At 40.0% G+C, this 26,261-nt stretch overlaps 1 protein-coding gene across 1 annotated transcript in view; it reads left to right on the forward strand.

Annotated features, from left to right (window-relative positions):
- The first annotated feature begins 2,180 nt into the window (after positions 1 to 2,180).
- LOC149200874 (uncharacterized) overlaps positions 2,181 to 26,261 on the forward strand; it is a 59,209-nt gene continuing 35,128 nt past the window's right edge. Inside the window, exons 1-2 of the mRNA XM_089399643.1 lie at positions 2,181 to 2,629; positions 11,398 to 11,482. Coding sequence (XP_089255769.1) covers positions 11,401 to 11,482 — 82 coding nt within the window. The 5' untranslated portion in view covers positions 2,181 to 2,629; positions 11,398 to 11,400. The remainder of the gene's footprint in view (positions 2,630 to 11,397; positions 11,483 to 26,261) is intronic.

The following is a 26,261-nucleotide window of genomic DNA, read 5'->3' on the forward strand; positions in this document are numbered from 1 at the left end:
TCGGACAACAACTCGTTCTGTTTTTTCCTTCCCCTTTTCCTACCGGGGTTCTTTGAAGAAATCATCAGTGTATCCTCCATCATTTTCACTCCCCTGTTCTCCTGGCTGTCATGGTGTCTTTTTACTACAGAGCACTTTGATTGTGATCTCCAGAGGAAGAGCTGTTGAACCCTGTCAAAATCCTCTTTAGGTAGAGAGTCAACCCCTTTGTTGATTCCCTGCTGTAGAAAATTTTCTAGATCTAGATTCTCTCTCTCTAGAATCTCCTGCAGTTCCTGGTCTTTCGTTCCTGCCTCACTTGGGGTCATCTCCTGGTCCCTGCTGAGCTCCATCATGCTTGGCACATCATCCGTTTGTTTGTTGTTTTCTGTTATATCCTCCATGTTAGCATCCCCTTCCTTCTCATTGGGATTTTTCTCCGATTCCTGGGTTGTCCCATTGATTTCGACTTCTTCTTCTAAGATCTTGAAACTATTGTGGTTTGATTGCCTGTCTTCAGTGCCTTTCTTTTGGTACCTCTTGCCTCCTTTCCCTTTACCCCCAACCTTAATAAAGCCTTCGGGATCCTTGCCTGTAGTGGCTTTCTTGTTGTTTTCCATCTTGTTCAATGGGCAGTCCCTGTATAGGTGCCCATGTACTTGGCACTTATGGCACTTGAATGAGACGTGTTCATAATCAACCATCTGCACCCATTCCTCGTCATACGCTTCCAAAATGATTGCATCCGGAAGTGCCCCGGATAAGTCTATTTCTACACATGTCTGGGCGAAGGAAGTATATTTGCCTCTTAGAGTAGTTTCTGAGATTTTTATAAAATGCCCTAGCTTATTACCTATAGCCTTTAGAGACTCTGACAACCAATAATCTAAAGGAAGGGAGTAGAGTCTTATCCATACCGGCACCGAGGTGAAAGTTTATCGTTCTGGGACAAAGTTCATTACCCATGGTCTCATGTAAAGGCCTGCGGATGTGTAAAAATAGGGTCCTCCCTCGAACACTCTATCTTTGTCCTCTAGGCTTGTGAACATCGTCATGAAGAAACCCTTGGACCCAAGGTGAAGGTCTATTTTCCCTTTTGGTTTCCGGTGGTTCCTTATCCATGCTTGCAAAGCCTTCTCCATCGGCCAGGTCCCCATAAGTTTACAGATAACAACATATTTCGCCATGTGTTCTTTGTGCACTTGTAGCGCTGGGTCACTTAAAACGACTCGAGGAATAATGGTCACCTTGGGTCTACATCCCCCTGATGTATTCATTGAAGCAACTTTCTGACTGCTATTCTCTGTCCTCTTCTCCGTACCGACTTCCTTATGGTTCTCTTCCTGTTCTTGAGGTCCGATGGTTTCCGATTTTTCTTTATTCGTAACCTCTATTGCCACCTCCGCTGGTTTCTTGAAGCATTGGGATCCAACTCCCTTGCTTCTGTCCGCAACCAGTTGATTGTGGGAGGGAGCATACCTCCCTCCTCCGCGCCCCGCCATGGTAACCAGCTACACAAACCCTAAGGCAAACCCTAAATCTGATTTGCAGAGCCGCCCTCTTGGTTTGATTAATTATTCCCAGTTTCTTGTCTAAATATATATTATTTAACAACAAAATTATAATAAAATATTATATAATATTGGAATCTCACTCATTTTTGTATTAAGTTAACAAGACATAATTAAAAATTGAGGTTAACAAAAATATAAATATGTAATGGTTAGATTAATTAGTGATAAGTTGGAGTAATTAATATTAAGTTAACAATGACATAATTAAAAATTGAGATTAACCGGTGTATCAATATGTTATAATTACATTAATTGGTGATAAATTGGAGTAATTGAAGCTTATGATTAAATCTTTTAGTGACCATTATAATACCAAAAAAGCATATTTAATCAGTGAGCCGATTGTAACATTCAATATCCATGACATTGATATAAAGACATAAAAACATGAGAGAAAATTATGGAAATATGTTAACATCGGTTTCTTAGCATTGTATTTTCAAAAAAATTGTTGGAAGGTTGAGCCAACTCATCAATTATTTAAATAAGAAAAAGAATAAATTATAAAAAACAAAAAATCAATTTGAATAAAAAAAAATAATTTGTAAAAAAAAAAAATACTTATAAAGCATATTACCATAAACTATTTTTAACATCATAAACATCCACTGGATTAGCCCACCCAAGCTCATTACATTTCCAACGCTGTTACTCGGTGTAACCAAAAAGCTAATGAAGACCGAAAGATGCACAACCTCCAATCGCGATGGTTTTTTATCCCACTTTTAAAAACAGGAAAAAAGGAAGTTTAGGTGAGTTATGCCAATTGTTAATTTTCAACTCACTGAAATCAAAAGGAATTTGCGTTGCAATGGAAAATGCTCGTTGGCGTCTCCTCTGAAGATTTGACAAACAAATGCGTGGGGTTCCTGTATATGACACACCAATTAAAATTAAATCCCCACGCAACGCCCAGCTCTCAGTTCTGATTCCACAATTTTGGATGTAACAAATAGAAAGGCTGGCCATTATCAAAACCTTCTTACTGCCCGGAAAAATCACGTTAAATTTCCGCATTAAGAGAGAAATTTCAGTAACTTCGGAGTCGCAGGAATTTGCGAAGAGTTTCACCAAAGGTATGCATGGTATTTCGTGTTTTCAGCTGATTTGAGTGCTCAATTTTTGTAAAAAGATTCAACGATGCCCATGTTTTTTTTTTTTTTTTTTTTTTGGGGTTTCATGTTTCTTTCTAGCAATCAAATTAAGGCATTAAGGCAGACATAGAGTAGCCCCGTTGATACATTTTTCTGATTATGCCTTTTTCTTTAAAAACGTTATTGCGTTCAGCGGGATTCGACCTCTACACCATAAGCTGGCAATTGACGCCATCTTACCTGTAGAATAACCCCTCTTTATGAATATTTTTGATCATATGGCTTTTGATTACAAACCTGTGTTTTATTTTTATCACGTGGGCGATCGTTTCCTGGGACTCCAACCTGGGTCGTTGTGGTGATAAGTTCCCTCACTTACCAATAGACAACAGTCTTATCGAGTAATCAGACATGCTTTGGCCCGAGCTTTTCTTCTGTAATTGTGTTAGGCCTTGAATTACAAGTCTACGTGTGATTGACGTTGAATTATACAGGTCTAATGTTCATGGTTCTGCACATTTTTGTGACTTGTAATTTTTTAGGTTGTTAGTGACATATTGTTTGTCTTTTTTCATTGAAATTATAGTGGCGAGATTTGATTACGAAGACGTATTTAAATACAATTGTTATGAAAAAATTTCCACAACGAAAAAATCCAGTACGGATCCATACAGAAGTATACATCTCAGAGATTTGAAAATGTATTTAGAAGAATTTCAGTATCACGAACACACAATGAACCATGAAAAATATTCATTCTTCAAAGAATTTGCAACGTGGTTTATATTCATAGATTTCTCCCCTTTTTTTGAATCTTTTTGAGGTTTTTGGGCTGTTTCTGGCACTTGTAGGTTGAAGATAGTAAAAAATAGGTTGACTGTACCATATCCGTAGTGTATGAAACTTTTTGCTGAATTTCGTACTACTGCCGAATTTCTGTACAACAAAGGCCAATACAGCTAGGTCAATATGGCTGAATCATTGTGATTGAAACTTTGGTCTTAGCTGTATGTTGAAAAGAGTAAAGAATAGGTTGACTGTACCATATCCGTAGTGTATGAAATTTTTTGCTGAATTTCGTACTACTTCTGAATTTCTGTACAGCAAAGGCCAATACAGCTAGGCCAATATGACTGAATCATTGTGATTGAAACTTTGGTCTTATATTCATCTTAAAAGGCTGTATGTATTTAATTGGCATATTGTCTGTTTGGGAAATTTGATGAGGAAAATCCAATGCCATGGTTTTCAAATCTCGGAAGTTTTAAATGGTGTTCCCAAGCTTGTCAAAGGTTGGGAGAGGTTTTTCAGAAGTGGGATATGTCTTCTGCACAATAAACCCAATTCTTTCTCTGGGAAACTAGGTCAATATTTACAGGTATCTAGGATTTGAGTCATTAAAGCAAGCTACTCATGCTCATATCTTTTGATTTTTACCCATGATATTTCATTTTCTACATCTGCCTCAGTTTTTTTCCCAGGTAATATATCTCGGAGAAAACCCCCAGGCACTGCTCCTCATTTTGAGGATGGTACCCAATGTAAACCCTAGATTCGTCAGGGCAAAAGGGCAGGTCAACAATAAGGTACAAAGCTGTTACAGTAATATATTTTTTAGGAACTCAACATTTCACTTGCACAAATTGAACCTGGGTGGGGAGGAACAGAATAACACTCCTCACAACCATCCGGTCTAGACCTGTTAATTTTAGGTATGTTTTATGCTTAGAGCAATTTATTTCAATTTTCACAGTTAGCTCAGTATCTTTTCCAGATTAGCAATCACATCAGCATTAAAGTAAACTGCGGATAGAACATAAATCGCAGAAGACAAGCCAAGACAAGAGGACACAAGATGTGGTGCTAGCCAGGGACAAACCCCAATGTGGGGAAACCCTTGATCAATTCTTCTTCTATGTTCTTCAATAGTTCAGCAGAGAGAGAGAAAGAGATAGTACATTTACAACAGAAGTCAACACTTTGACTTTTTATATCTACATGAGATTAGTTGAAGACATGCTGCTTCAACTGATTCTCCAAGGTGACTCCTTCACCTATCATAGTGCTGCATCTCGTCCACTTGCTGCACCTCACCGTGCTGCACCATGCTGCACTTCATGTTGCTGCTCCTGTCACTGTGCTGCTCCAATCATTGAGCTGCTCTTATCACGGATCTGCACCCAATGTTGTACTCATTGCTGATCTGTACTCAATGACTGCTATGCTGCACTTCATCATCAGTTGCACCTGTCACTGTGTTACACCCAATCATACACTCAAGGCATACTGTAATATATCATCATCATCATGCTGCAATACCTTGTTGCTATACTACTCACATCATGCTGCTGCAATACTTATGATGTTCTTAACATACAACATCCACTTTGCTGCATATCAGCCTTAGCTGCTTGCTATGGCTTGCAGCCTAGCAAAGCAGCTAGGCTATAGTTCCAGATTCCTTCAAGCAGACCCAAACTAGACACTAGATAGCAGCTTAGCCCTCTGACTTCTAATCTGATGACAGCTGCTCCCAAACGTATCTCATCCATGCTTTTGACCAGCAGTGAGATAGTTGTAGTTATGGCTAGATGTGACAGCGTATGAGGTCATCTTCACGTCTGAGATTAGGGCCTCTTTAGGCCTCCTTACTGCGGCTTGAGGAACTCTTCACCATGTCATTCAAGTTACTTCTAGACCTTCCTTTGACGCTGTCCCTGTGCATCATAAGGCTATGGTATGACTGCGGCTAGGGCACTCTTGAATACACTTCCTTTTGACTGCGTCTAGAGCTATTTAAGACCTCTTCTTTCCAGGTTGTATGAGTCCTTCTCTTGCTGCATAGAACCTTTAATGACTGCGGATTATATCTCCTAGGAGGACTGCGGTTCGGACAGCATAGAACCCTTCTTTTGCTGCAGAATAAGGCCAACATTTAGAGTGCATTCGGACTGTGACTAGGGCTCAATAAAACTGCAGCTAGGTCTCTTTTATACCAGTGTGTAGACCTCTCCTCAGGACAGCAGATAGGGGACTGCTTCTAGGGCCAGGACAGCGGCCAGATTGTGGCTAAGACACTTCCTTAAGTGCTGCGGCTAGGAGACTGTGTTAAGGTCATCTCCATAGGGTCATCCATGACAACGTTAGGTTGTAGCCAAGATTTCTCTAGGACAGAGTTTAGGTCTCTCTGCGTTTAGGGCATAACAACGTTAGAACCCTTGTTCCATGACTGTGATAGGAGGCTTCTTCATTAAGCAGCGTTAGGGCTTTGTTTCCATGCCAGCGTAGGTGTTTCTCCATGATAACAGTAGGGCTTCTTCCATGGCTGCATTAGGCTTCTCCATTAGAGCAACGTAGAGCCTATTCTCCCATGACTGCATTTAGATCTAGGGCATGTTATCTTAGGGCAGCGTATATCTAGTGCACTCCCTCTAGATCTCATCTTCATCAAACCCAAAACAGGATGAAGAGAGAGCACAAGAGTGAGTGAGTGTCAAATGACTTAAAGTTTTTTTCTATTTATACTAAAACGTAGAGCACAAGAGGGGGTTATTTGCTCGCTGGCCGACCTTGATGAATTGTCCCATAACACAAATAAATTCATATCTCCATGAATACTTATCGGAATTGGATGATCTTTAGATCAATTCTACGCCTCTCGATGAGAGGGATCCAAGAAAAATATCAGCTTCCATTAATAAGATGACCCACATGGAGTTTGGCCTATTTGCCAATTTTAACACTCCCTCTCAACTAGGGAGAACTCCATTCGCTGATCCCTATGTCCAACTGTACTATCTTTGCCATCGGTGCCCTGCACTACTCTGCTTTGTTGAACCATAAAGAAGAAGAATTGATCGAGAATGTCTCCTTCCATTCTCTACTGACTCGAAGTCAGTTTCATCTTATTGACCCGAAGTCAGTTTTATTGATCCCAGATCAATATCACAAAAGAGTGTCTCAAATCACTCACACTGATCCCAGAGCAACGGAGGTCGTCCTGGCATAGGGAGTACGGTAGAGACAACAATGCGTCCATCGATAGTACTACTATGGTCCCTATTCTCATTTCCCTGCTCATTGATAAGATGATAGGTACTTCCCATGAGTCCCAAACTGCATGGGTAGGATGCCTCGACAGGAGAACTAATCATCCTGTCCACAGGAGAATGAATCATCCTGTCCAGTGGATGCCACAGAGAACTAATCATCCTGGTCTACAGGAAAACTAATCATCCTGTTCTACAGTCGCCACGGAGAACAAATCATCTTGGCCCACAAGAGAACTAATCATCTTGTTCTACAGTCACCACGGAGAACTAATCATCCTGGTCCACAGGAGAACTAATCATCCTGTACATAGCACACCACCAGGGGAGGGTGAGTCGCCCTGTGGTCGTATGTTGCTCCAGTAAGTACCCCAAGCCCCCCAGAGCTCCCAGAACTCAATACATGCAACATGCAGGACCCTTATAAGAAGGTTTCTCAACGAATCCAAGTCGTTTGGGAAAGTCACAGATTTGACCTTTCCTCGGGGCTTTGACAAAATGTCTGCAACCTGTACATCAGTCTCAATGTGATGGAGCCTCCTCGTTCATCGACTTACCATATCCTAGATAAGGCAATATCTGATGTCTATCTGCTGGAGCAATCATCTAATACGAGATTCCTCAATAATCGAATCCCCCTTTGGTTGTCACAGAGAATCACAGTGGTACTCATCATGTGTAAAAACAACTCGGAGCTTCTGCAACCATGCAACTTCATACGAGATCATACTCGTAGCTATGTATTTGGTGTCGACGGTGCTTATAGCAACTGACTTCTGCTTCCTACTCATCCATGATATCAAAGCAAAACCCAAAGAGAACCAACGCTGAGAAGTGCTCTAGTGATCCTCCACACTGCCTGCCCAGTCAGCATTCGAATAATCATGCAGCTTCATATTTCCGGCAGTGTATCTCAATCCATGAGAGATTGTGCCCCAAAGATATCTCAGAAGATTCTTAGCACCAATCCAGTGAGGCTCAACCAAATATGAGCTCACCATGCTAACTGCAAAACATATGTCCGAACGGAAGTTCACCAATAACATCAATGCAAATGAGTTTATGAAACTCAAAGGCATTTCCCAAATCTGGCCCGGCATCATCACCATATAACTTTTGAAAGTTAAGATCCTTGAGGTAGTCACAGGCTTGCAGTTTATCATTCCACATCTGGAATCCAACTCCCTCTTACTTCTGCAAATGAGAGGGTCTGCACCTGTCAGAAATAGGTCCTCTTCATAAGGTGCTGGTATGAGAGGTCTATCATCCACAACCTTTGGGTAATGGTTTGGATCGGTTTCACTCCTAGTGAATCTCAGCTTCATCAGACAACTAACAATCCTCTCATACTACGTCCGGGGTGTTTTGCTTCAAGCCATAGAGGGCTTTCTTCCACCTGCATACGTGAGATTCCCGATCATGAATCTCAAACCCCTCAGGTTGTTCCAAACCTGTGGACCTGCTACATGAGGGGAATGGTCCCCTTGTAAGATTTTCCTTCGGTACATCTCAAACATGTACTTTCATGCTCTTTTTGAATTCAGACATCCCTATCACCATTTGACTCACAAACCTCTGGTGCTATGTGTCAATGGACATGGTCCCCAGTGGACTTCTTGCAAGTTGATACAACCCTGAACTCAAAAATATCTTTGAAAATTCTATTTTCAAACACGTACCTTTCCATCGATGTGTGCCACCCTGTAACCTTTGACTTCCATTGCCGAAATGGATACCAGGTTCTTCTTGCGATCAGGTACATAAAAGAAATTCTTTTAAAGAATCGAGTTACCCTCATTCAATTGAGGGTTAACATTCCCTACACCCTTTCCGGGATAGGTGCATTGGCTCCAAGTATAATCCCACGATTGTTTCCATCTCTACCAAATTAGAGAGTGCACCCTGGGTTCCTTGCTTTCTTTGAAGAGTCGGCCATTTCCTTGATGACCTGCATAACCTGTCATTCCTTTAATCATTGAAGATGTCCTTGGAATGATTGTTATCTTCATCAAGAGATGTGTCTTTGCCATTCAGACAATCCTTCGCATAATGGCCGAACTTATTGCAACCAAGGCATGTGCCTTTCTTTCCACCCTTAGGTCTAGACTTCCCAATGAAGTGATCTTTAGGTAGGCCATTAGAAACTTTCGCTACGCCATTCTGATAATATTCTCTGCTTCGACTTCACCCACGGTGAATTTGAAGAGGGATGAGGAATCCACTGATCCCTTTGTCTTTCCCAACTGTCTTCGATGATTGCTCTTTCACTCTTGCTTGGGCATTGTCATCACCTCAGCTCTGATACCATGTTAATTTTAGGTATGTTCTATGCTTAGAGCAATTTATTTCAATTTTCACAGTTAGCTCAATATCTTTTCCAGATTAGCAATCACACCAGCATTAAAATAAACTGCAGATAGAACATAAATCGCAAAAGACAAGCCAAGACAAGAGGACACAAGATGTGGCGCTAGCCAGGGACAAACCCCAATGTGGGGAAACTCTTGATCAATTCTTCTATGTTCTTCAATAGTTCAGCAGAGAGAGAGAAAGAGATAGTACATTTACAACAGAAGTCAACACTTTGACTTTCTATATCTACATGAGATTAGTTGAAGACATGCTGCTTCAACTGATTCTCCAAGGTGATTCTTTCACCTATCATAGTGCTGCATCTCGTCCACTTGCTGCACCTCACCTTGTTGAACCATGCTGCACTTCATGTTGTTGCTTCTGTCACTGTGCTGCTCCAATCATTGAGTTGCTCTTAGGATCTGCACCCGATGTTGTACTCATCACTGAGCTGTACTCAACGACTGCTATGCTGCACTTCATCATCAGTTGCACCTGTCACTGTGTTACACCCAATCATACACTCAAGGCATACTGTAATATATCATCATCATCATCATGCTGCAATACCTTGTTGCTATACTACTCACGTCATGCTGCTGCAATACTTATGATGTTCTTAACATACAACATCCACTTTGCTGCATATCAGCCTTAGCTGCTTGCTATGGCTTGCATCCTAGCAAAGCAGCTAGGCTATAGTTCCAGATTCCTTCAAGCAGATCCAAACTAAACACTAGATACCAGCTTAGCCCTCTGACTTCTAATCTGATGACAACTGCTCCCAAACGTATCTCATCCATGCTTTTGACCAGCAGTGAGATAGCTGTAGTTATGGCTAGATGTGACAGCGTATGAGGTCATCTTCACGTCTGAGATTAGGGCCTCTTTAGGCCTCCTTACTGCTGCTTGAGGAACTCTTCACCATGTCATTCAAGTTACTTCTAGACCTTCCTTTGACGCTGTCTCTGTGCATCATAAGGCTATGGTATGACTGCGGCTAGGGCACTCTTGAATACACTTCCTTTTGACTGAGTCTAGAGCTATTTAAGACCTCTTCTTTCCAGCGTGTATGAGTCCTTCTCTTGCTGCATAGAACCTTTAATGACTGTGGATTATATCTCCTAGGAGGACTGCAGTTAGGACAGCATAGAGCCCTTCTTTTGCTGCGGAATAAGGCCAGCATTTAGAGTGCATTCGGACTGTGACTAGGGCTACACAGAACTGCAGCTAGGTCTCTTTTAGACCAGCACGTAGACCTTTCCTCAGGACAGCAGATAGGGGACTGCTTCTAGGGCCAGGACGGCGGCCAGATTGTGGCTAAGCCACTTCCTTAAGTGCTGCGGCTAGGAGACTGTGTTAACGTCATCTCCATAGGGTCATCCATGACAACGTTAGGTTGTAGCCAAGATTTCTCTAGGACAGAGTTTACGTCTCTCTGCGTTTAGGGCATAACAACGATAGAACCCTTGTTCCATGACTGTGATAGGTGGCTTCTTCATTAAACAGCCTTAGGGCTTTGTTTAGATCTCAGCATAGGTGTTTCTTCATGATAACAGTAGGGCTTCTGCCATGGCTGCATTAGGCTTCTCCATTAGAGCAACGTAGAGCCTCTTCTCCCATGACTGCATTTAGATCTAGGGCATGTTATCTTAGGGCAGCGTATATCTAGGGCACTCCCTCTAGATCTCATCTTCATCAAACCCAAAACAGGATGAAGAGAGATCATAAGAGTGAGTGAGTGTCAAATGACTTAAAGTCCTCTTCTATTTATACTAAAACGTAGAGCACAATAGAGGGTTATTTGGTTGCTGGCTGACCTTGACGAATTGTCCCATAACACAAATAAATTCATATCTCCATGAATACTTATCGGAATTGGATGATCTTTAGATCAATCCTACACCTCTCGATGAGAGGGATCCAAGAAAAATATTAGCTTCCATTAATAAGATGACCCACATGGAGTTTGGCCCTAGTTGCCAATTTTAACAAGACCCAATTGACTAGATCTGCCTTTGACTATATAAACGAACATGCTCCTTTAGAGGAGCCCTGGTAACACAATAAGGACACTCAAGAATATTCTGGCACACTTTATTGAATATTGTGAGCTTTTACTTCAAATCCAAAATTTCTTTCTTATTTGATGTGCACTGTGAACATGGTCACAAATTTCTTTCATTTCATGTGATCGTGGTGATGTTCAACTTAATCGATGGCCAGTTCACCTGTTATCAGTTTAAAATGAGAGTTATATCATTTGCATCTATGCTGCAGTTGTATTTAAACCGAAGTTTCATCATATCATGCATGCTTAGATAATTTCTTTTTTGTTTCTTAACACAGGTTATGGAGCATGGTGGACCACATAATCTCAAATATTCAATTTTATTGGCTTTTATCTGTATATTTGTACTTGGTGGAGGAAGAGGTGAATGCTTTTTAATCTTCCCTATTGCTGTTATTACTGTTCACTGTTCTGGTATTTTCTCGTTTCAAGTATGTTGTGAAAGGATTTATCCGGATATTCTATTTTAGGTTGCTGGGAGGTAAAATATTATATTACGGAATTGATTGCTTTTCTGATAGTCTCTCCATCAAATAAGAGTGTAGATATGTAAAGTTTTAAGTGAACAACCCATCATTCATGGAAGGAGACCTAAAATTGCTGGTATTTAACGTTCCTCTTTTTTTTTTTTCAGTTGATTCATATGGTGCTCACACTGTGTATGCATACACTATTGTAGTTATTTTTTACAGTTTTCTACTCAGCCACTAAAACACTTATTGTTTTATTAGGATTTTCAATGCTTTATGGAAAAATTATTTTTCGATAAGGATTTTCAATGCTTTATGGAATTTTTTTTTCTTTTCGATAAGTGATGGAACATACAATTTTAACTCCTATACTTTCCTTACAAAATGTAATTGGTTGGCAATCTTTGAATCATTTGAATGCCATTTGTTTTGCCTACTATTAGAATGAGAATTCTATGAAGAGTAGATTCTTCTCAAGCATTGTTCCATTTAAGCATCATTCCCTTAGATTTTCTGCTTATAAATAACTGAGACTTGCCTAAACAAACATGCAAAGGAATAATGTGGTGCTTTCTTAGACCGCACAAAATCTCACTTCTGTGATTTTGGAGGGTATTTATAATTTTGTTTATAGAGTTAGCGATACAACTCAGCTCCTAGCTCGCTTGTCTACTTGCTTCCTCACTGGCTAGGTCAACGGTCCTGTTAACTAAACCTAAAGTCTATTGCAGTTTGTTTTTCAGAGTTCTCAACTGGAATAGTGCACCCTCAATTGGATATCCCATCTACCTGATGAGGTTCAGGCCTTTCTGTGTGCAAATATGATCTAAAAGGGATTCAGGTGCATAAGCTAATGGGACAGGACTCAAAACTAGCTTTTGGGTTTCTGTCTTTAGCAATGTTTTAAAAGTTGGAATTGGCTGAGGGTCAGACTCGATTACAATTGGAATTAAACGATGACTCACTTTATGAACTGGTTTGCTAAAATTCACACACATCTCATGTGGTTGGGAGGAATGATTGATATCCTCTGCACCCAAGTTCATGTAGAAAATCCACGAAATTCTGATCTGCTATAGTGAACAATCTGAAAACTAGTTTCTTTTCACTATAGCAGATCAGAATTTCATGGATTTTGTACATGGTATCAGAGCGTGGATCAGAATAAATACCAGCACATGGTGACTGGCACATCCAAGTGTAACGCATCATAAGAAAAAATATCATCTGAGGCAGGCCGCAGATCAAGGTGCTCAGCGAAGTGAGAAGGAGATCTGTATTGAGGTGTTCTCTGTGACAGCTAGTGAGCAGAGTGATCAGAAGTGCAGGCCAAGTTGAAGTGAATTCTGGGCAGGTTTTCTGTGAGTCTCTACTGGTGGGACAGACCTCTGAGTTTAAGCCGCAGTTCTGTATAGTTTGGGCAAGAGGCCCGAGGGTCCTGTAGTCTCTATTTGTAGAGGCCGTAAGGCATAACACAGGTGCCATATCAGTCCTAGAAGCCAGTGCATGGAAGGAGCTTGACAAGGGAGGAGGACCGCAGCTTTAGAAGTATTTTTTTGGAGCAGGAAAGTAGGGCTAACAAGGACTGTTAGGAGCCCTAACCAGGCCGGATCCTACAGCAGTACACAGAGGCCCAAAATTGAGAGAAAAAAAGGTATGTTGATTGGTGTTTTAAGTTGATTTTGTTGCTAAGTGGATAAGGTCCTGTTGGACAATCTGTATGGGCAGCTTATATATAGGTGGGAAGTCTGTTAGGAGCTGTCATAAGTAGCCCAAGTTCACATCTTGTGAAGGACTACAAGACTGTTAGTGGGCAGGTGTTGGTGAGTTCTCTAAGTAGCCAGAATGACACACGCTGGAGTAGGATTGAGAGAGTTGGATAGACTTGATGGTGCAGCAAATTTTGGTGTTTGGAAAGTCCGGATAATGTTCTTGTTGGATGAGTTTGGGCTGAAGGATTTCGCTGAGAAAGGTGTTGTAAAACCTTCAGATCTAGATGAGTTAAGGCTTTTCCAAAGGCAGATGGCCAAGACCAAGAGGATGATCCTAGATGGACTCCGGGATCATGTAGTCCCTCATGTTGCAGGTAAAGATACAACTAAGGAGATGTGGGATGCCTTAGTCAAGCTCTATCAAGACCCTTCCGAGAATTGGAAGATGATTCTCAAAGAGAAGCTGAGGACAATCAAGATGCTGAAGGGTGAGACTGTAACTTCCTATCTCACCAAGATTCAAGGAGTCTGAGATGAGCTAGCAGTTGTAGGAGAGAAGCCAGTGGATGGAGAGCTAGTACGAGTTGCTATAAATGGGTTTACCAAGGAGTGGGCTACTTTTGTTCAAGGGATTATTGGACGAGATAAGTTGCCGGATTGGGAGCACCTGTGGAGTGACTTCACTTAGGAGGAGCTAAGGCTTAGTCTAGTTGAGGCTTTTAGCAATAGTGGCAAGGGTGCCAAGGTTGAGAAGGACGAGGAGAACTTTGCCGTGGCAGGCGAGAGTAGCAAGGCCAAGGAGAGGCTGAGTCTAGTCAGAAGAGCAAGAAGAAGTATCTAAGCAAGATCAAGTGCTTGCGTTGCCATGAGTTTGGGCACTATGCTTCTAAGTGTCCTAATTGGAAGAAGGAGTCCAACAAGGATCATGTTGCTGCATCAGCGAAGGTAGATACATTTTCTACCTAGTTTGAGAAAAATTTCTCGTTGATTGTTTGCATGGCAAGCTCAACAGATAACAATATATGGTATATTGATTCAGGAGCTTCCTTCCACATGACCAGGAACAAAAAGTAGAGTTTTAGTCCCTTGAAGGAGAAGGACATGCAATTTCAGACTGAGCTAGGAGATGATGGTCAGTATGCAACTAGAGGAGTTGGTACTGTTAGCTTTTAGAGGGAGTAAGTTAATCCTCTTCATCTCAGAGATGTTCTCTATGTTCCAGGATTGAGGCAAAATCTTGTTTCGGTAGCTATGCTTAAGGACAAGGGATATGATGTCATCTTCAACAGAGGTAAGGCGTACCTCTAACACTTAGCTTTTGGATGTAAGAAGCAAATAGCTGTGAGGGTGAAGAATATCTACAAGTTGCAGGTAGAGACAGGTGCAACCTTGAGCAACAAGGCAGAGAGTGCACAGAGTAGAGAAGAAGTGATGGTTGAGCGAAAGCAGGATCGAGCTCTTAAGATAAAGCCTCAACTAGTATATTAGTTTCATGTTAAGCTAGTTGGCAATTGGGCTGACCAACAAGATGATGATGATGAGGACCATAGCCCAGGGTGAGTGGAGGCAGCCACTCAGTCAAAGACTTCCAATATAGGGAAAGTTCGAGCCAAGTGGGCAGAGGAGTTGGTTAAGGGAGATCAGAAGAGAGTTGAGTCTTCCAACATCAAGAAGCAACGACAGAGGTACATAGGGAACATGACACTCATGACTAAAGAAGTGGACTCGCAGAGCGTGGTGGGAAAGAACAAGTCTTCAAAGTAGGTTTCGCAAAAGAAAGCAGGGAAGTCTTCTAGTTTAGAGGGAGCAACTGCAACAACAAAGAGCTTGGTAGTGTTGGGGATAGATCCATGTGGACAAGGTTCTTCCAGGAATCCCTTTCTCACTAAGGGGGAATGTTGAAAATAATAGTGAGAAATTGATTCCTTGATTTGTGCCTTAATTCAAGGAGTCAAATTCGAGTTCCTTGTGCATGCTCGAGTTCCTAAAATTTAGGAGTGTCCTTAAAAATTAGGACGAGTTAGGTTGCAGTTAAATGATGTGTTGAAATTGAAGGTCGAGTTCTTGATTTTCTAGTGTGAGTGATCAAGTTTCAAGTGGTTGACTTGAAATAGGACGAGTTGCATGCGCAGTTAACTCATGCTAACTCAACCAATCATAAAATCATTCCTTAATTAGAAAATTCACTAATTTTAGCCATCCAATTGCTATAAAGAAGGAATGAAGGCACAATTGTATTCACTCTTGTATGCACTGGTTTTGTGTGTAAGCTTGTAAGTGAGTGTGACAAGAAGAAGGCTTGTGCGAGTTGGTAGAAGTCAATTTTCCCCTTGGCTGATGTGCTAGAATTTATGAGCTAAAGGATCAACTCTTGCATAGGTAATTAGGGACTTGGTTCCTTGGGTTTGCACTAGGAATTCAGAGCAGAGGAGGAGCAAGGGAAGAGGGCAGCGTGATCAACATTCTTGTAAGGGTTTCATGCTTAGGATAAGCAGGGAGAAGGGTGTATTCTCCAAGTAAAACAATTGTATTTGTAAGAGATCAATTGCTCAGTTTCTATCAATAAACAAGCAGAGGGTTTTCCTAGTTGGGTTCCCTATAATTTTTTTTTGTGTCCTGGATTGTGTGAATTGTATTTATTTCTGTTCCTCTTCCGCTGCAAATTTGAAGTAGAGAAATTTTTTGTTTTAGTGAAAAGAAAAGAGTTTTCAGATTGTTCACTATAGCATATCAGGATTTCGTGAATTTTCTATGGTTAAATTCCCAATCATATTGAGTACATTATTGTAATCTCACTAGTAGGAATTGAACTTGGGTGGGGAAGACAATTATTCCTCAACCACCCGAGATAAACCCAATTGACACACACACATACATACACGCAAAGTTTGCCCGTGTATATACCATGTAATGGTGAATATCGCAAAGTGGCACTGAGTACAATACATATTTGAAATGAATTATATAAACAATGAGGCTATAAATGCCCCCCAGAGTCCAAGAACATGTTATAGGCTACTACATATCAATGATCAACATGATCAATCGTCAAACTCATCACCATTGTTGGGAATGGGAGGCTCATCATGAAATATATGATCATTCTCTATTTTGAACTCAACAGACTCCTCAAGAAGATTTGTAGTACTCCAAATTGCAACTCTTCAATATAACTTTACGAACTCCAAATGCTTAATGAGGGAGGTGTGAGGCAAATAGAGGGGCACTTTGACGATTCTAGCAGTTTATTGAGACCTTAGAGCACCTCTAGCTGCTGAAACATTGAGCTCACTTTCCTTAGTGTTGGAGACTCTTGATGATGTATTCAGTGGACCCAACATGCCCTCAGGCTGGCCCTGACATTGTTTGATGGGCATGGCTTGATCGAAAGTCCAGATGATGATGGTCATCCCTAGGATGATTGGGGAGGGCTTGTACCACCTCTTTGAGCCCCAACGCTTGAGAGAGATTGCACTATGTTGTCTTAATCCCCCCTTGGAGATGACGCAAGGCACCCAAAGTTGGATTTTGGCACATGGAGACATTTGAGGCCTAACTCGATGGCTCCCCTCAATCATAAAGTTGATTATGAAGATTGGAAATGCATTCGGCTCATTCCATGCATTTTTTGGAGCTTTGCATGCCCGAAAAGTAGAGAGGGGTTTCGACTCACACGTGTGCGCGTTTAGTGGCTTCTTTTATTGTATTGAGCTATTGGGTTGGCTTGTAACCAATTTTCTTCATGTACGCTGAAAATTAAACTTTTCATAGGGCATTTAAGCTAATTAATGGGAGTGATTGACCTCATATAAATAGAGGATCACTCCATTCTTATTTTTCATCAACACTCGTGGATTTCAACCTCCTTTAGAGAGGTCGACTTAGCCTTGTGTAAAGTTGCTACTCGTGGAAATGTGATCTTTTTGGAGCTATTGCTATTGGATATTGTTTTTTTCCTTGGAGATGTCTTTTTAGGTTTGAAAGAAGTCTATTTCATGGAAGAGTGGTAAGTTTAATTGCATGCTGTATTGTTTTTCATGTGATTAATTAATGATAGGGTTTTTCTTGTTCCATGTCTAAATGCGTATCATTTATGTAAAATATTGGTTGATTGTTGCATGTTAAATTTATCTTCCTTGAAGTCCATAGGGACCTCCTAGAGAGCTCCCCCTTTTTAATTTTCCTCTCACAAAGAGGATACCTAGGGATTTCCAAGTGACAACTAGGGTTTTCCCCCTTACTCCAAGCATTGATTCACTTTCTCTTAAATTAGCCCTAAAGACTCCATCACCCAAGTAGGAATAGGCATTGGAAATTCTTGTGTTGGTCAAAAACTACAAAAAAACTTCAATATTCTCTTCTATTATTTTTCTAAGTCCTTCAAGGCAAGTCGCTAGGGCTATTTTTGTAGGGTCGAATTCAAGTAGGGCATCTCTAGGTGAATGTTGGAGCTAAAGGGGCTTGAATTTAACCTTGTTGGGCAACCTCACTCAAAATCTAGCATTTTACATGGTTAAATTTTCCTTAGAAGGACCAACATCATCTTCCCTAAGTAATTTGTGCCCTAGAAAATCCCTAACCCTAGCTAGGACTTCAACTTAGGGCTTAAATTGAGGGTTTGCTTTCTCATTTGTTGATTATACCATTTGCAAACCCTTTCTTGGGTGCTTGTAAGCCTAGATATTCCTTTGTTGATCTACATCTTGAAACCCTAGATCACACATACCTCTTTTAGGGTTTGGTATATGATAAGCTGTTCCTATACAGAAGGAATTGTGTCCTTGTCCATTGAAGAGTATCTTTACCTAGTGCACATTTACATCACCTTAAGCCATATAACCTATAATACCCCTTTAGGTGATCACTGGGAAGCTCCCCTTGTGGTACAATTCCACTAAAGAGCAAGATGAAGATTGCTGAGGTGATAGTTACAATCTCCCTCATACTTGCAACTTTCAATAGGGTTTGGCCTTCACTTTGTGAGGCCTCATAGGTATTGCTAGATTTTGAGGCAACAAGGACCAAATCAGGTTTGGATGAAAATCTACCTGTGAGGGAGAGAGCAGTTGTCATCTTCTTGAGATTCAATGATCTTCAATATACCAATTTGTGATTTGACGTACCTTTTAGCAATATCATTAGATTCCGAGTTGTTTCCTCTGTAGATACATGTGAAGGTAATTTTGGTGAAAAAACTTAGAAGTATTGACTTCCTTTACCATCTTGACAACATCTTGGAGGAATGAGTTCCATGTGATGTAAATTCCATTAAGTGATTCTATTGCCAACCTTGAATCTGCGAATATCTGTATTTCTTTAACATTCCTTTCCTTTCTTGAAGCTACTAGAATGTAAACTGGCATGAGCGTTGCTTAATTGTTTTTGTCTTGTACAATTCCACAAAGGAAGGAGATCTTATGACTCTCTGAAAGATAAAGACACACTTCTGCTCCACATAGTCCTACTCCATCAAAATAACCCTAGGCCTATGTGGTGTGAGTTGTCCGTTCTGACCTCACCTTATGGCTTTTTTTTTTCATAAATATATCTGATTCTATAAAATACTGGTAATGGGTTAGACTGTTAATCTTGGAAAATAAACTTATTTTTGGCCATCCAGATGACCCACATGACCACAGCTCAATGTTATCAGAACCAAACTGGTGATCGAACCGAAAGACCCTCTGAACCGACAATTGGTAGGAACTAGACTGAAACTGGTAAAAAAATCAGACCAAAAAACCGATTAACCAAAAACACATAAAAAATTCAAATTTTAAAGAAACACATATATTCATGTGCATCTTGTTGTCACACAAAATGTCTAGGCATCACGACAACGGCTCAGATCGGGGGCTATCGCACTGATCCCCAATCACTCCATTTGAGCTGTTTCCCTATAGCAAACTAAGGGGGGTAGACTCTATAGGAATGGGATGAATGAAAACTAGTTGGGAACCAACCATTTTGGGAGACACAGTTAAACAACCAATACTTGTTTAGATTGCGCAAGATTTTGAAGGATTCAATTTGATTTGAGGAAAATGATACCAGTGCCTTGTGGAGTCAACTATCTTGCAAATGAAATAAGGTCCAAGCAGTGTTGCACGAAGCGCCCCCCCCACGGTTCTAAGCCCTGAAGCATGTCCCGTACGGAAGCGCCTAGGAAGCTTGGCTGGAAGCGGCGCTTCCGAATTCGGAAGCGCCGCTTCGGCTTTTTCAGTCGCTTCCTGGAAATTTGGAAGCACTGTACGGAAGCGCCGCTTCGGCTTTTTCAACCGCTTCCTGGAAATTTGGAAGCGTTGTACGGAAGCGTCGCTTCCGAAGCGCCAAAGCGCGCTTCGTACGACGCTTCGGGCGTCGGAAGCGTGGCGCTTCGGAGGAGGAAGCGTACGCTTCCAGAAAAGCTTCCGGAAAAGCGTTTAGAAAATCGTTTTTTTTCATTTTTTTTTTAAATTTTAGGTGAGTTTGCTTGTTGGGGGTGGGTCCACCTTGGGTTAGGGTGACGAATGAAGGCAAAAAAAAATATAAATATAGCAGATGCTCCCTCATGGTAATGTTAAATTCTTAAAGTAAAAGTGACATTCTCCTTTATTTTTCATTTTCATCCTTTTACTTAAATTTTTAACATTACCATGAAATGACTCAGGATGTTTGAGAGTGGTTCTAGCCTCATTGGACTTCATATGGAGAAAATAGAATTTCATATCCTATTCAAAATTCAACAGACTTAACAGTTTTCAGGAATTCAGGATCAATGGGATTTTGGCATTTCATTAGATTATATCAAGTATGAAGGTATGCGATTAGCATTCAATCAAGAGCACCAAGCCCTATATGTACCCTAGTGTTGGTGGTGTTAATTGTTGAACTCCTTTGTCACGTGGCACGCCCTTAGCAAAAAATTACCTTTCAATCAAGTCAAAATCATCGATCAAACATGTTAAGCTTTTTCTATCATATTTTAAGTCTTGAATTAGGTAGTTTGATCAAAATTGGGCAATGTTGACTAATATCCCTAGACAATCGAGGTAGAGGCAAAGGCTAGACAAGAGGAGAAGAATCTAGATTCTAGATCATTAATGTACAATGGTGTTATATCTATCTTGATTTATGCAAAAATATGCATGTTTTCATGTCTTCTACAATTAATTTGGTATTTGGGATGTTTGTTTTGAGTATAAATGCAAATATATATATATATATATATATATATATAGCAGACGCTTCCGCGGACGCTTCGCTTCCTAGATTTTTGGAAAATGACGCTTCGGCGTCCCCGCTTCCAAAAAACGCTTCCGCTTCGTGCAACATTGGGTCCAAGTAAAGGATGAGAAACTGCTGCTAAAGATTTCATTGTCTTATATGCAGATGCAAAACTTAAAGCTATGTGAAATGCAGGGACTTGGTTAATTTTAGTTAAATGAGGGCTTAAAATATGAATTATTTTGAGTTATGCTGTGATTGTTATTTAACCTAAGATTCATAAAAATGGTGATCTTAATTTGAAAACAAGTACTTATATCAGCAATGTAAAATGTAAAATCTGCACGATTATTGAAATGTACAATAGGACTGAAATGTGAAGTGTTGAAAATAAAACACTTTAAATTTAGATATCCATTTGTATGAGACATTCAATCAAAGATCATTAGATGCATAAGTAAAACTTGCATGAGCATGTAAAAAACAAATGTATTTCAGAAATTAAACCAAGTGCTTAAACTCAGATTACATCAATGAAATATTAGTCTAGAAATCTGCTCTTAAAACAAGTGTTGATACCAACAATATATTTTAAATCAATAGTCCTATAGCCATGCAATACTTAGATTTTTCTATGTATAACAACAGAACTTAACATGACAAACTAATAACTTAACAAATTAGAAAATTTATGAGTTTAACTATTTCTGATCTACTGATGCATTTGATCTAAAAACTCAGAAATAAATCACTGAAAAGCAGTGAAACAATGTTCAGAAATTTGTCAATTAGCATGCAAAAAGTTACTGAAGATAACTTATATTTCTACAATTGTACAACAGTAAAAATGTAAATTAAATTTGCTGCTACACTCCAGCTAATTGCAAATCTATGCCAGTATTAACCTTGCTTTCAAAATGAAATGAGGAAAGGTTAGAGGGTGTGCACCAGTCAGCCCTTAGGGGCTTGAAGACACTTGAAGATATGTTGCCCGAATCACTGAAAATCCTCAACTCAGAATTTTTTTGTGAAAAACATTTTGTTAAAAATTTGTTAAATTTTTTAGAGAAATTTATGGGAGAAATTTATGGTGACAGGGAGTGAAACAAGGGAGGCTTGAAGGTGGGAAGAGGGAGGCTGAGAGGGCAACGGAGAAGGGAGGCCGAGAATGGAAGGAAGGTTGAGAAGGAGGTTGGAGATGGCCAACGCAGGGCCTCAAGGCCCTAAAAAATTTGCCCACTATCTTCTTGAATTTTCTTTTTAACCTACAAAAAAAATGGGGATGCCCTCTGGGGCCTAGATTTGTCTCCAGAATCCACAAAATTTTCTTGCAATCTTCAAGTTTGTTCCTGCACAAACAAAAGATAACAAACCCCAAAACATGTATATACAAAAATATGAAATACCCAAAACCCCAATGAATTAGAAATTTGATATTTACAAATCTGCAATAGTATTCTACAGATCTAGCAAATTTGCATATCAGAGCCCTTTATTAGCGAGATTTAAACAAATTTTGCACAAATTTAGAAATAAATTTGAAATTTTAAAGAGGCACAAGCCCAAGAAAAACCCTGCAAATAAAATGTTAGAAAATTATATATTACAAAGCAATGGAACACATAAAATATTGCAGAAACACAAACACAGAAAATGCATAAAACAAGAGAGACACAGATATACGTGGTTTACCCAATTTGGGCTACATCCACGGAGAAACAACCAGTCTTTCATTTTCTATTATCCAACAAAATGAAGAGATACAACCTACAACAGATCCGCTGTAATTTCCTATTCGCTTTGACGCAATCTCTTCTCTTTCTTGCTCAAAATACACATTTACATAGCTGCAATAAAATTCCCTCATATACAGCGAGGGGTTGCCTTTTAGGGCAAAAATCCTAAATTAAACATAACTTCTACCGTAAGGTCATTTGCCTAATGAACAACCTTAAATTGAATACGAAATTACAATAGTTTACAAGGAAATTTTACATCTATTTTACATCTATTTTTAGCTTCAGGGGTGCTGTCCCCGAACCCTTGCCGGGGGGGGCCTCATAAAAATCGCCGTCACCCGCCTGGACCCCCCGACGGCAAACAAACGAGCAACATTGCTACTCCATTACGAATTGGGGTCCAATGCGGCAATACCTCTGAGTAAAGAAGATAATCAGGCTCCACACCCAACATAAAATGTTTCGTAAGATGACTTCATAAATTAAAAACAATGGGCTCTTTAAATTCTGTGATGTGAGTCGGTTAATCCAGTTGAAGGTTTCCTTAAACGCCCAAATCTTGAATGATAACTTCTGCAAACTTAGATTTGATTGCTAGATTAATAGAGATTCAAAATAATCATAAGATCATTAAGAAATAGAGACACCTGCAACTTCTATCAAATCAAAATGATATTTAAAAAAACCAGAAATCTGTGCAAGGTACCTGTGCACAGATCAATCCTCAAAGGCTATTAACCAACAAATGCAAATAAAAGCAACAAAGTATTAAGAACAATATTACCACATAAATTTGAAAGAGGAACGACACGATTTGAAACCCCAAAGTCTTTGCGTTTTATTAACCAGAAAAAGTTGCAAGAGCTTTCTTAGAGCAAGTACACGATTAAGAAATTGGATTCAAATAATGGAGAGAGGCCTCTCATTTATAGAAATATTCTCCAACGGCTAGTTGCCTTGATCCCTATCAAAATAATCTCAATCGTTGATGAAGATCAAATGATCTTTTAATCATCACCGTTGAAATAAAGTTAATTTTTGAGGAAATTCGAATTTCACTTCTAATTTCCTTTTAATTAATTCAAAAATGATTATTTTGAGTTAATTTCCGCAAAATGTTGACTTTGACTTAACTGCTATGGCCCAAGGGTTCAAAATATCTTGAAATTTTCAATATTCCCTTGGCGGGGGGCCTCCAAAAATTAGGAACTTTAAAACCCACGAATTTTAAATGTTTGAGAATTTAATTTTTCCTAGGACCTAAATTAATTAAATTTCTGGTTTTAACATTTTTAATTTATTTTAGCCAGAAATTTTAATTAATTTACTCATGAAGCGATTATTAATTTTTCCAACCCTCTAATATTTAACCATGCTGTCTAACTATGAGGGACCATGCACTAGATATTTTTTACATAAAATATTACATTTCTAACCCATGAAGGGGGAACACCCGTTCGTTATAGACCCTCAATAATTACCCATTCTTGCTACATGAAATATGATTTAGTAGACTAAGTGACTTGTAATAAAATAATCTAACCAAATAATTAGAATTATTCCCAAATCACTTTTACAGAGACTCGATAAATAACACTAGGACTCATTTAAAATCCTGACGACAAAATCCACGTAGCTTTGGGGTGAGGTTGGAGGGAAAAACTCAGCCGATCATTCGTGTTTAAAAACACACATGAATTAGCGAGACTGAAAACCTCCTAGGATAGAAATTATCATCAAAAAATTAAATTTACTTAGGTTGTTACATATATTTGTCTTACTAAGATCATTTACATTACAAAATGCAGAATGGGTTTACAAAACTCTAGTGTACGTATAGCTAATACTGATGAATCTGTGGATCATCTGAATGCTCGGACATGATGGAAATCCATGCACGAAAAAATGTACAGCTACGGGGTAGTTGACATGGAGTGGTCAACACATCCATAGGAATCCAAACCATTTATACACAATTAAGCAAAAATTCTCATTTATATAGCATGTAAGGGTGCACATAACCAAAATAACATCCAGTGCAATCCATCTCTGAACCAAAAATACGTAAAAAAACAAGCTCTAGATCAATGAAACAGGAATCGTCGATTCCGGCGATTAATCGCGACTTTGAATCGGCTCGGCGGCAGAAAGTCCCGATTCGAAACTCTGCGTGTCAACTCGCGTTGACCGAGTTTCACTCGTGGTCAACGCGAGTTTGACTCGCGATTCCTCCGATTTACGCGACTCTGCGATTTGTTAGCGAGTCCCGCCAATTTCAAATAGGGTTTTCGCCGTTCGGTTCCGGTTTTGCGTTTATAACATGCGTCGATTGTTTAACGGTGACCGTGATACATTGGTTGATAGCGCGTTGGCAGAGTGTAACGGTGATACATTGGTTTGGATAGCGCAGACTCCAGAGGCAGAGCCGCAGAGTGAGCACAATAAGCACAGCATTCGACCGCAGCACGGGCACCACAGAGCAGCATCCACCGCAGCACGGGCACCACAGAGCAGGCTGCAGCATTCGAACTTGGAAGCCGCAGAGCCTGCGTCACGCGTGAGCCTTCAGCGGCCAGGCTTGACGGTCACGTAACAAAGACTCAAGAGGTAGCTCGGGTTTTCTGAGTTCTCAAATCATATTGATATTTGATATTCGACGTAAATTTTAAAGGCAGAGGCAATGTGACTGTGACATACATAAATATGTTTAATAATAATAATTTATAATTAAAGACCAAGGGTCTTACGGTTTACCCCTTCACACTCGTGACTAGCCAATGTATATAAATATACCATCACAGAGGATTGTAGATCATCTCTTGTTGTTCACTCATTTTATATATAAATTTGCAGATATATCTGTTTATTTGTAACAGCACTCAAAGTGCTTCTAAGTTCTTATAGATTTGCTTATTTCCACAATCTTGATTCTTGACAGACTTTGTTGCTGTTGATGTCTTGACAGCATTGATGTCTTGATGTCTTGATCTGCTTAAGCCTTCTTTAGCTAATCAAAACAGTTCATATCCTCTTCATGAATGTGGTCTGTGTATAAGGCTTAAGCAACTTTTCGCTGCTTGTTTCAATGGTCTCCCTAGTTCCTGCAAGACAACATGTTAATGGGCCTCCCTAACACCAGATCCATACACTGCTGATTCAACAGAGACCATATTTCTACCAGCAAAACCTGAAATTTGAATACTGTACAAGCCTACAAGGCTTCTTTCATGACTTTCTTTGGACGTTACCTGATGGCAGGAACTGGCAGCATAAATCCCTGTGTTTTCTTTTGGGGGCAGACCAAATTGATGGCATTGGTCCAGCAGAAAGGAAAAAGAGGGGTTCTGTCTTCATTTACTTTTTAAAATTTCTAGCATATTTTAAATTTTTGGATGATTTTTAAATTTGATTTTTTGTTGTCTTCCACAGGAGCCACAAATAAAATAGAAGCCAGAATCCAAATCTTAACAGAAGCCACAAATTAAGCACAAGTTCAAAGCAACAACAATGCCGAGAGAGAAGGACTTTGCTTGGGCTTATTGTGACAGGATTCCCGGAGACCCCAGGCTCCTTTGTAAATTTTGCAAAACAAAATGTAGTGGAGGCATTTATAGATTCAAGTTCCACCTTGCACAAATACCTGGCCATGATATAGGTATTTGCGGCAATGTTGACGACAATGTCAAACACCAAGCAGCCTTGGCCCTTGAGATGTTAGAGCAGCATAATGCCAAGAAAGCAAAGCAAAATGCTGAAATAGGAACTGTTGGAGTTGAACTTGATACTTTTTCTGCCAGTAGCCCCATGTCACCTCAATCTGTTGAATCCTCAATGCCATTCCCAAGTTTTCCACACATGCCTCCAAGGCCAAGTCAAACTCAAAGCCATGCGAGTCCTTCAACTCCTTCCTTCAACACTGGAGGTGGAAACATAAACACCTTTTTTGCTCCCCGCACAAAACCCCGTTCCCAACCTACCTTGGATGGCACTGGTTGGAAAAAAAATATCCATAGTC

This window comes from Pinus tabuliformis, chromosome 2_1 (assembly GCF_031772625.1).
Source record: "Pinus tabuliformis cultivar Carrire ecotype Pingquan chromosome 2_1, CPIR1, whole genome shotgun sequence".
Lineage (NCBI taxonomy): Eukaryota > Viridiplantae > Streptophyta > Pinopsida > Pinales > Pinaceae > Pinus > Pinus tabuliformis.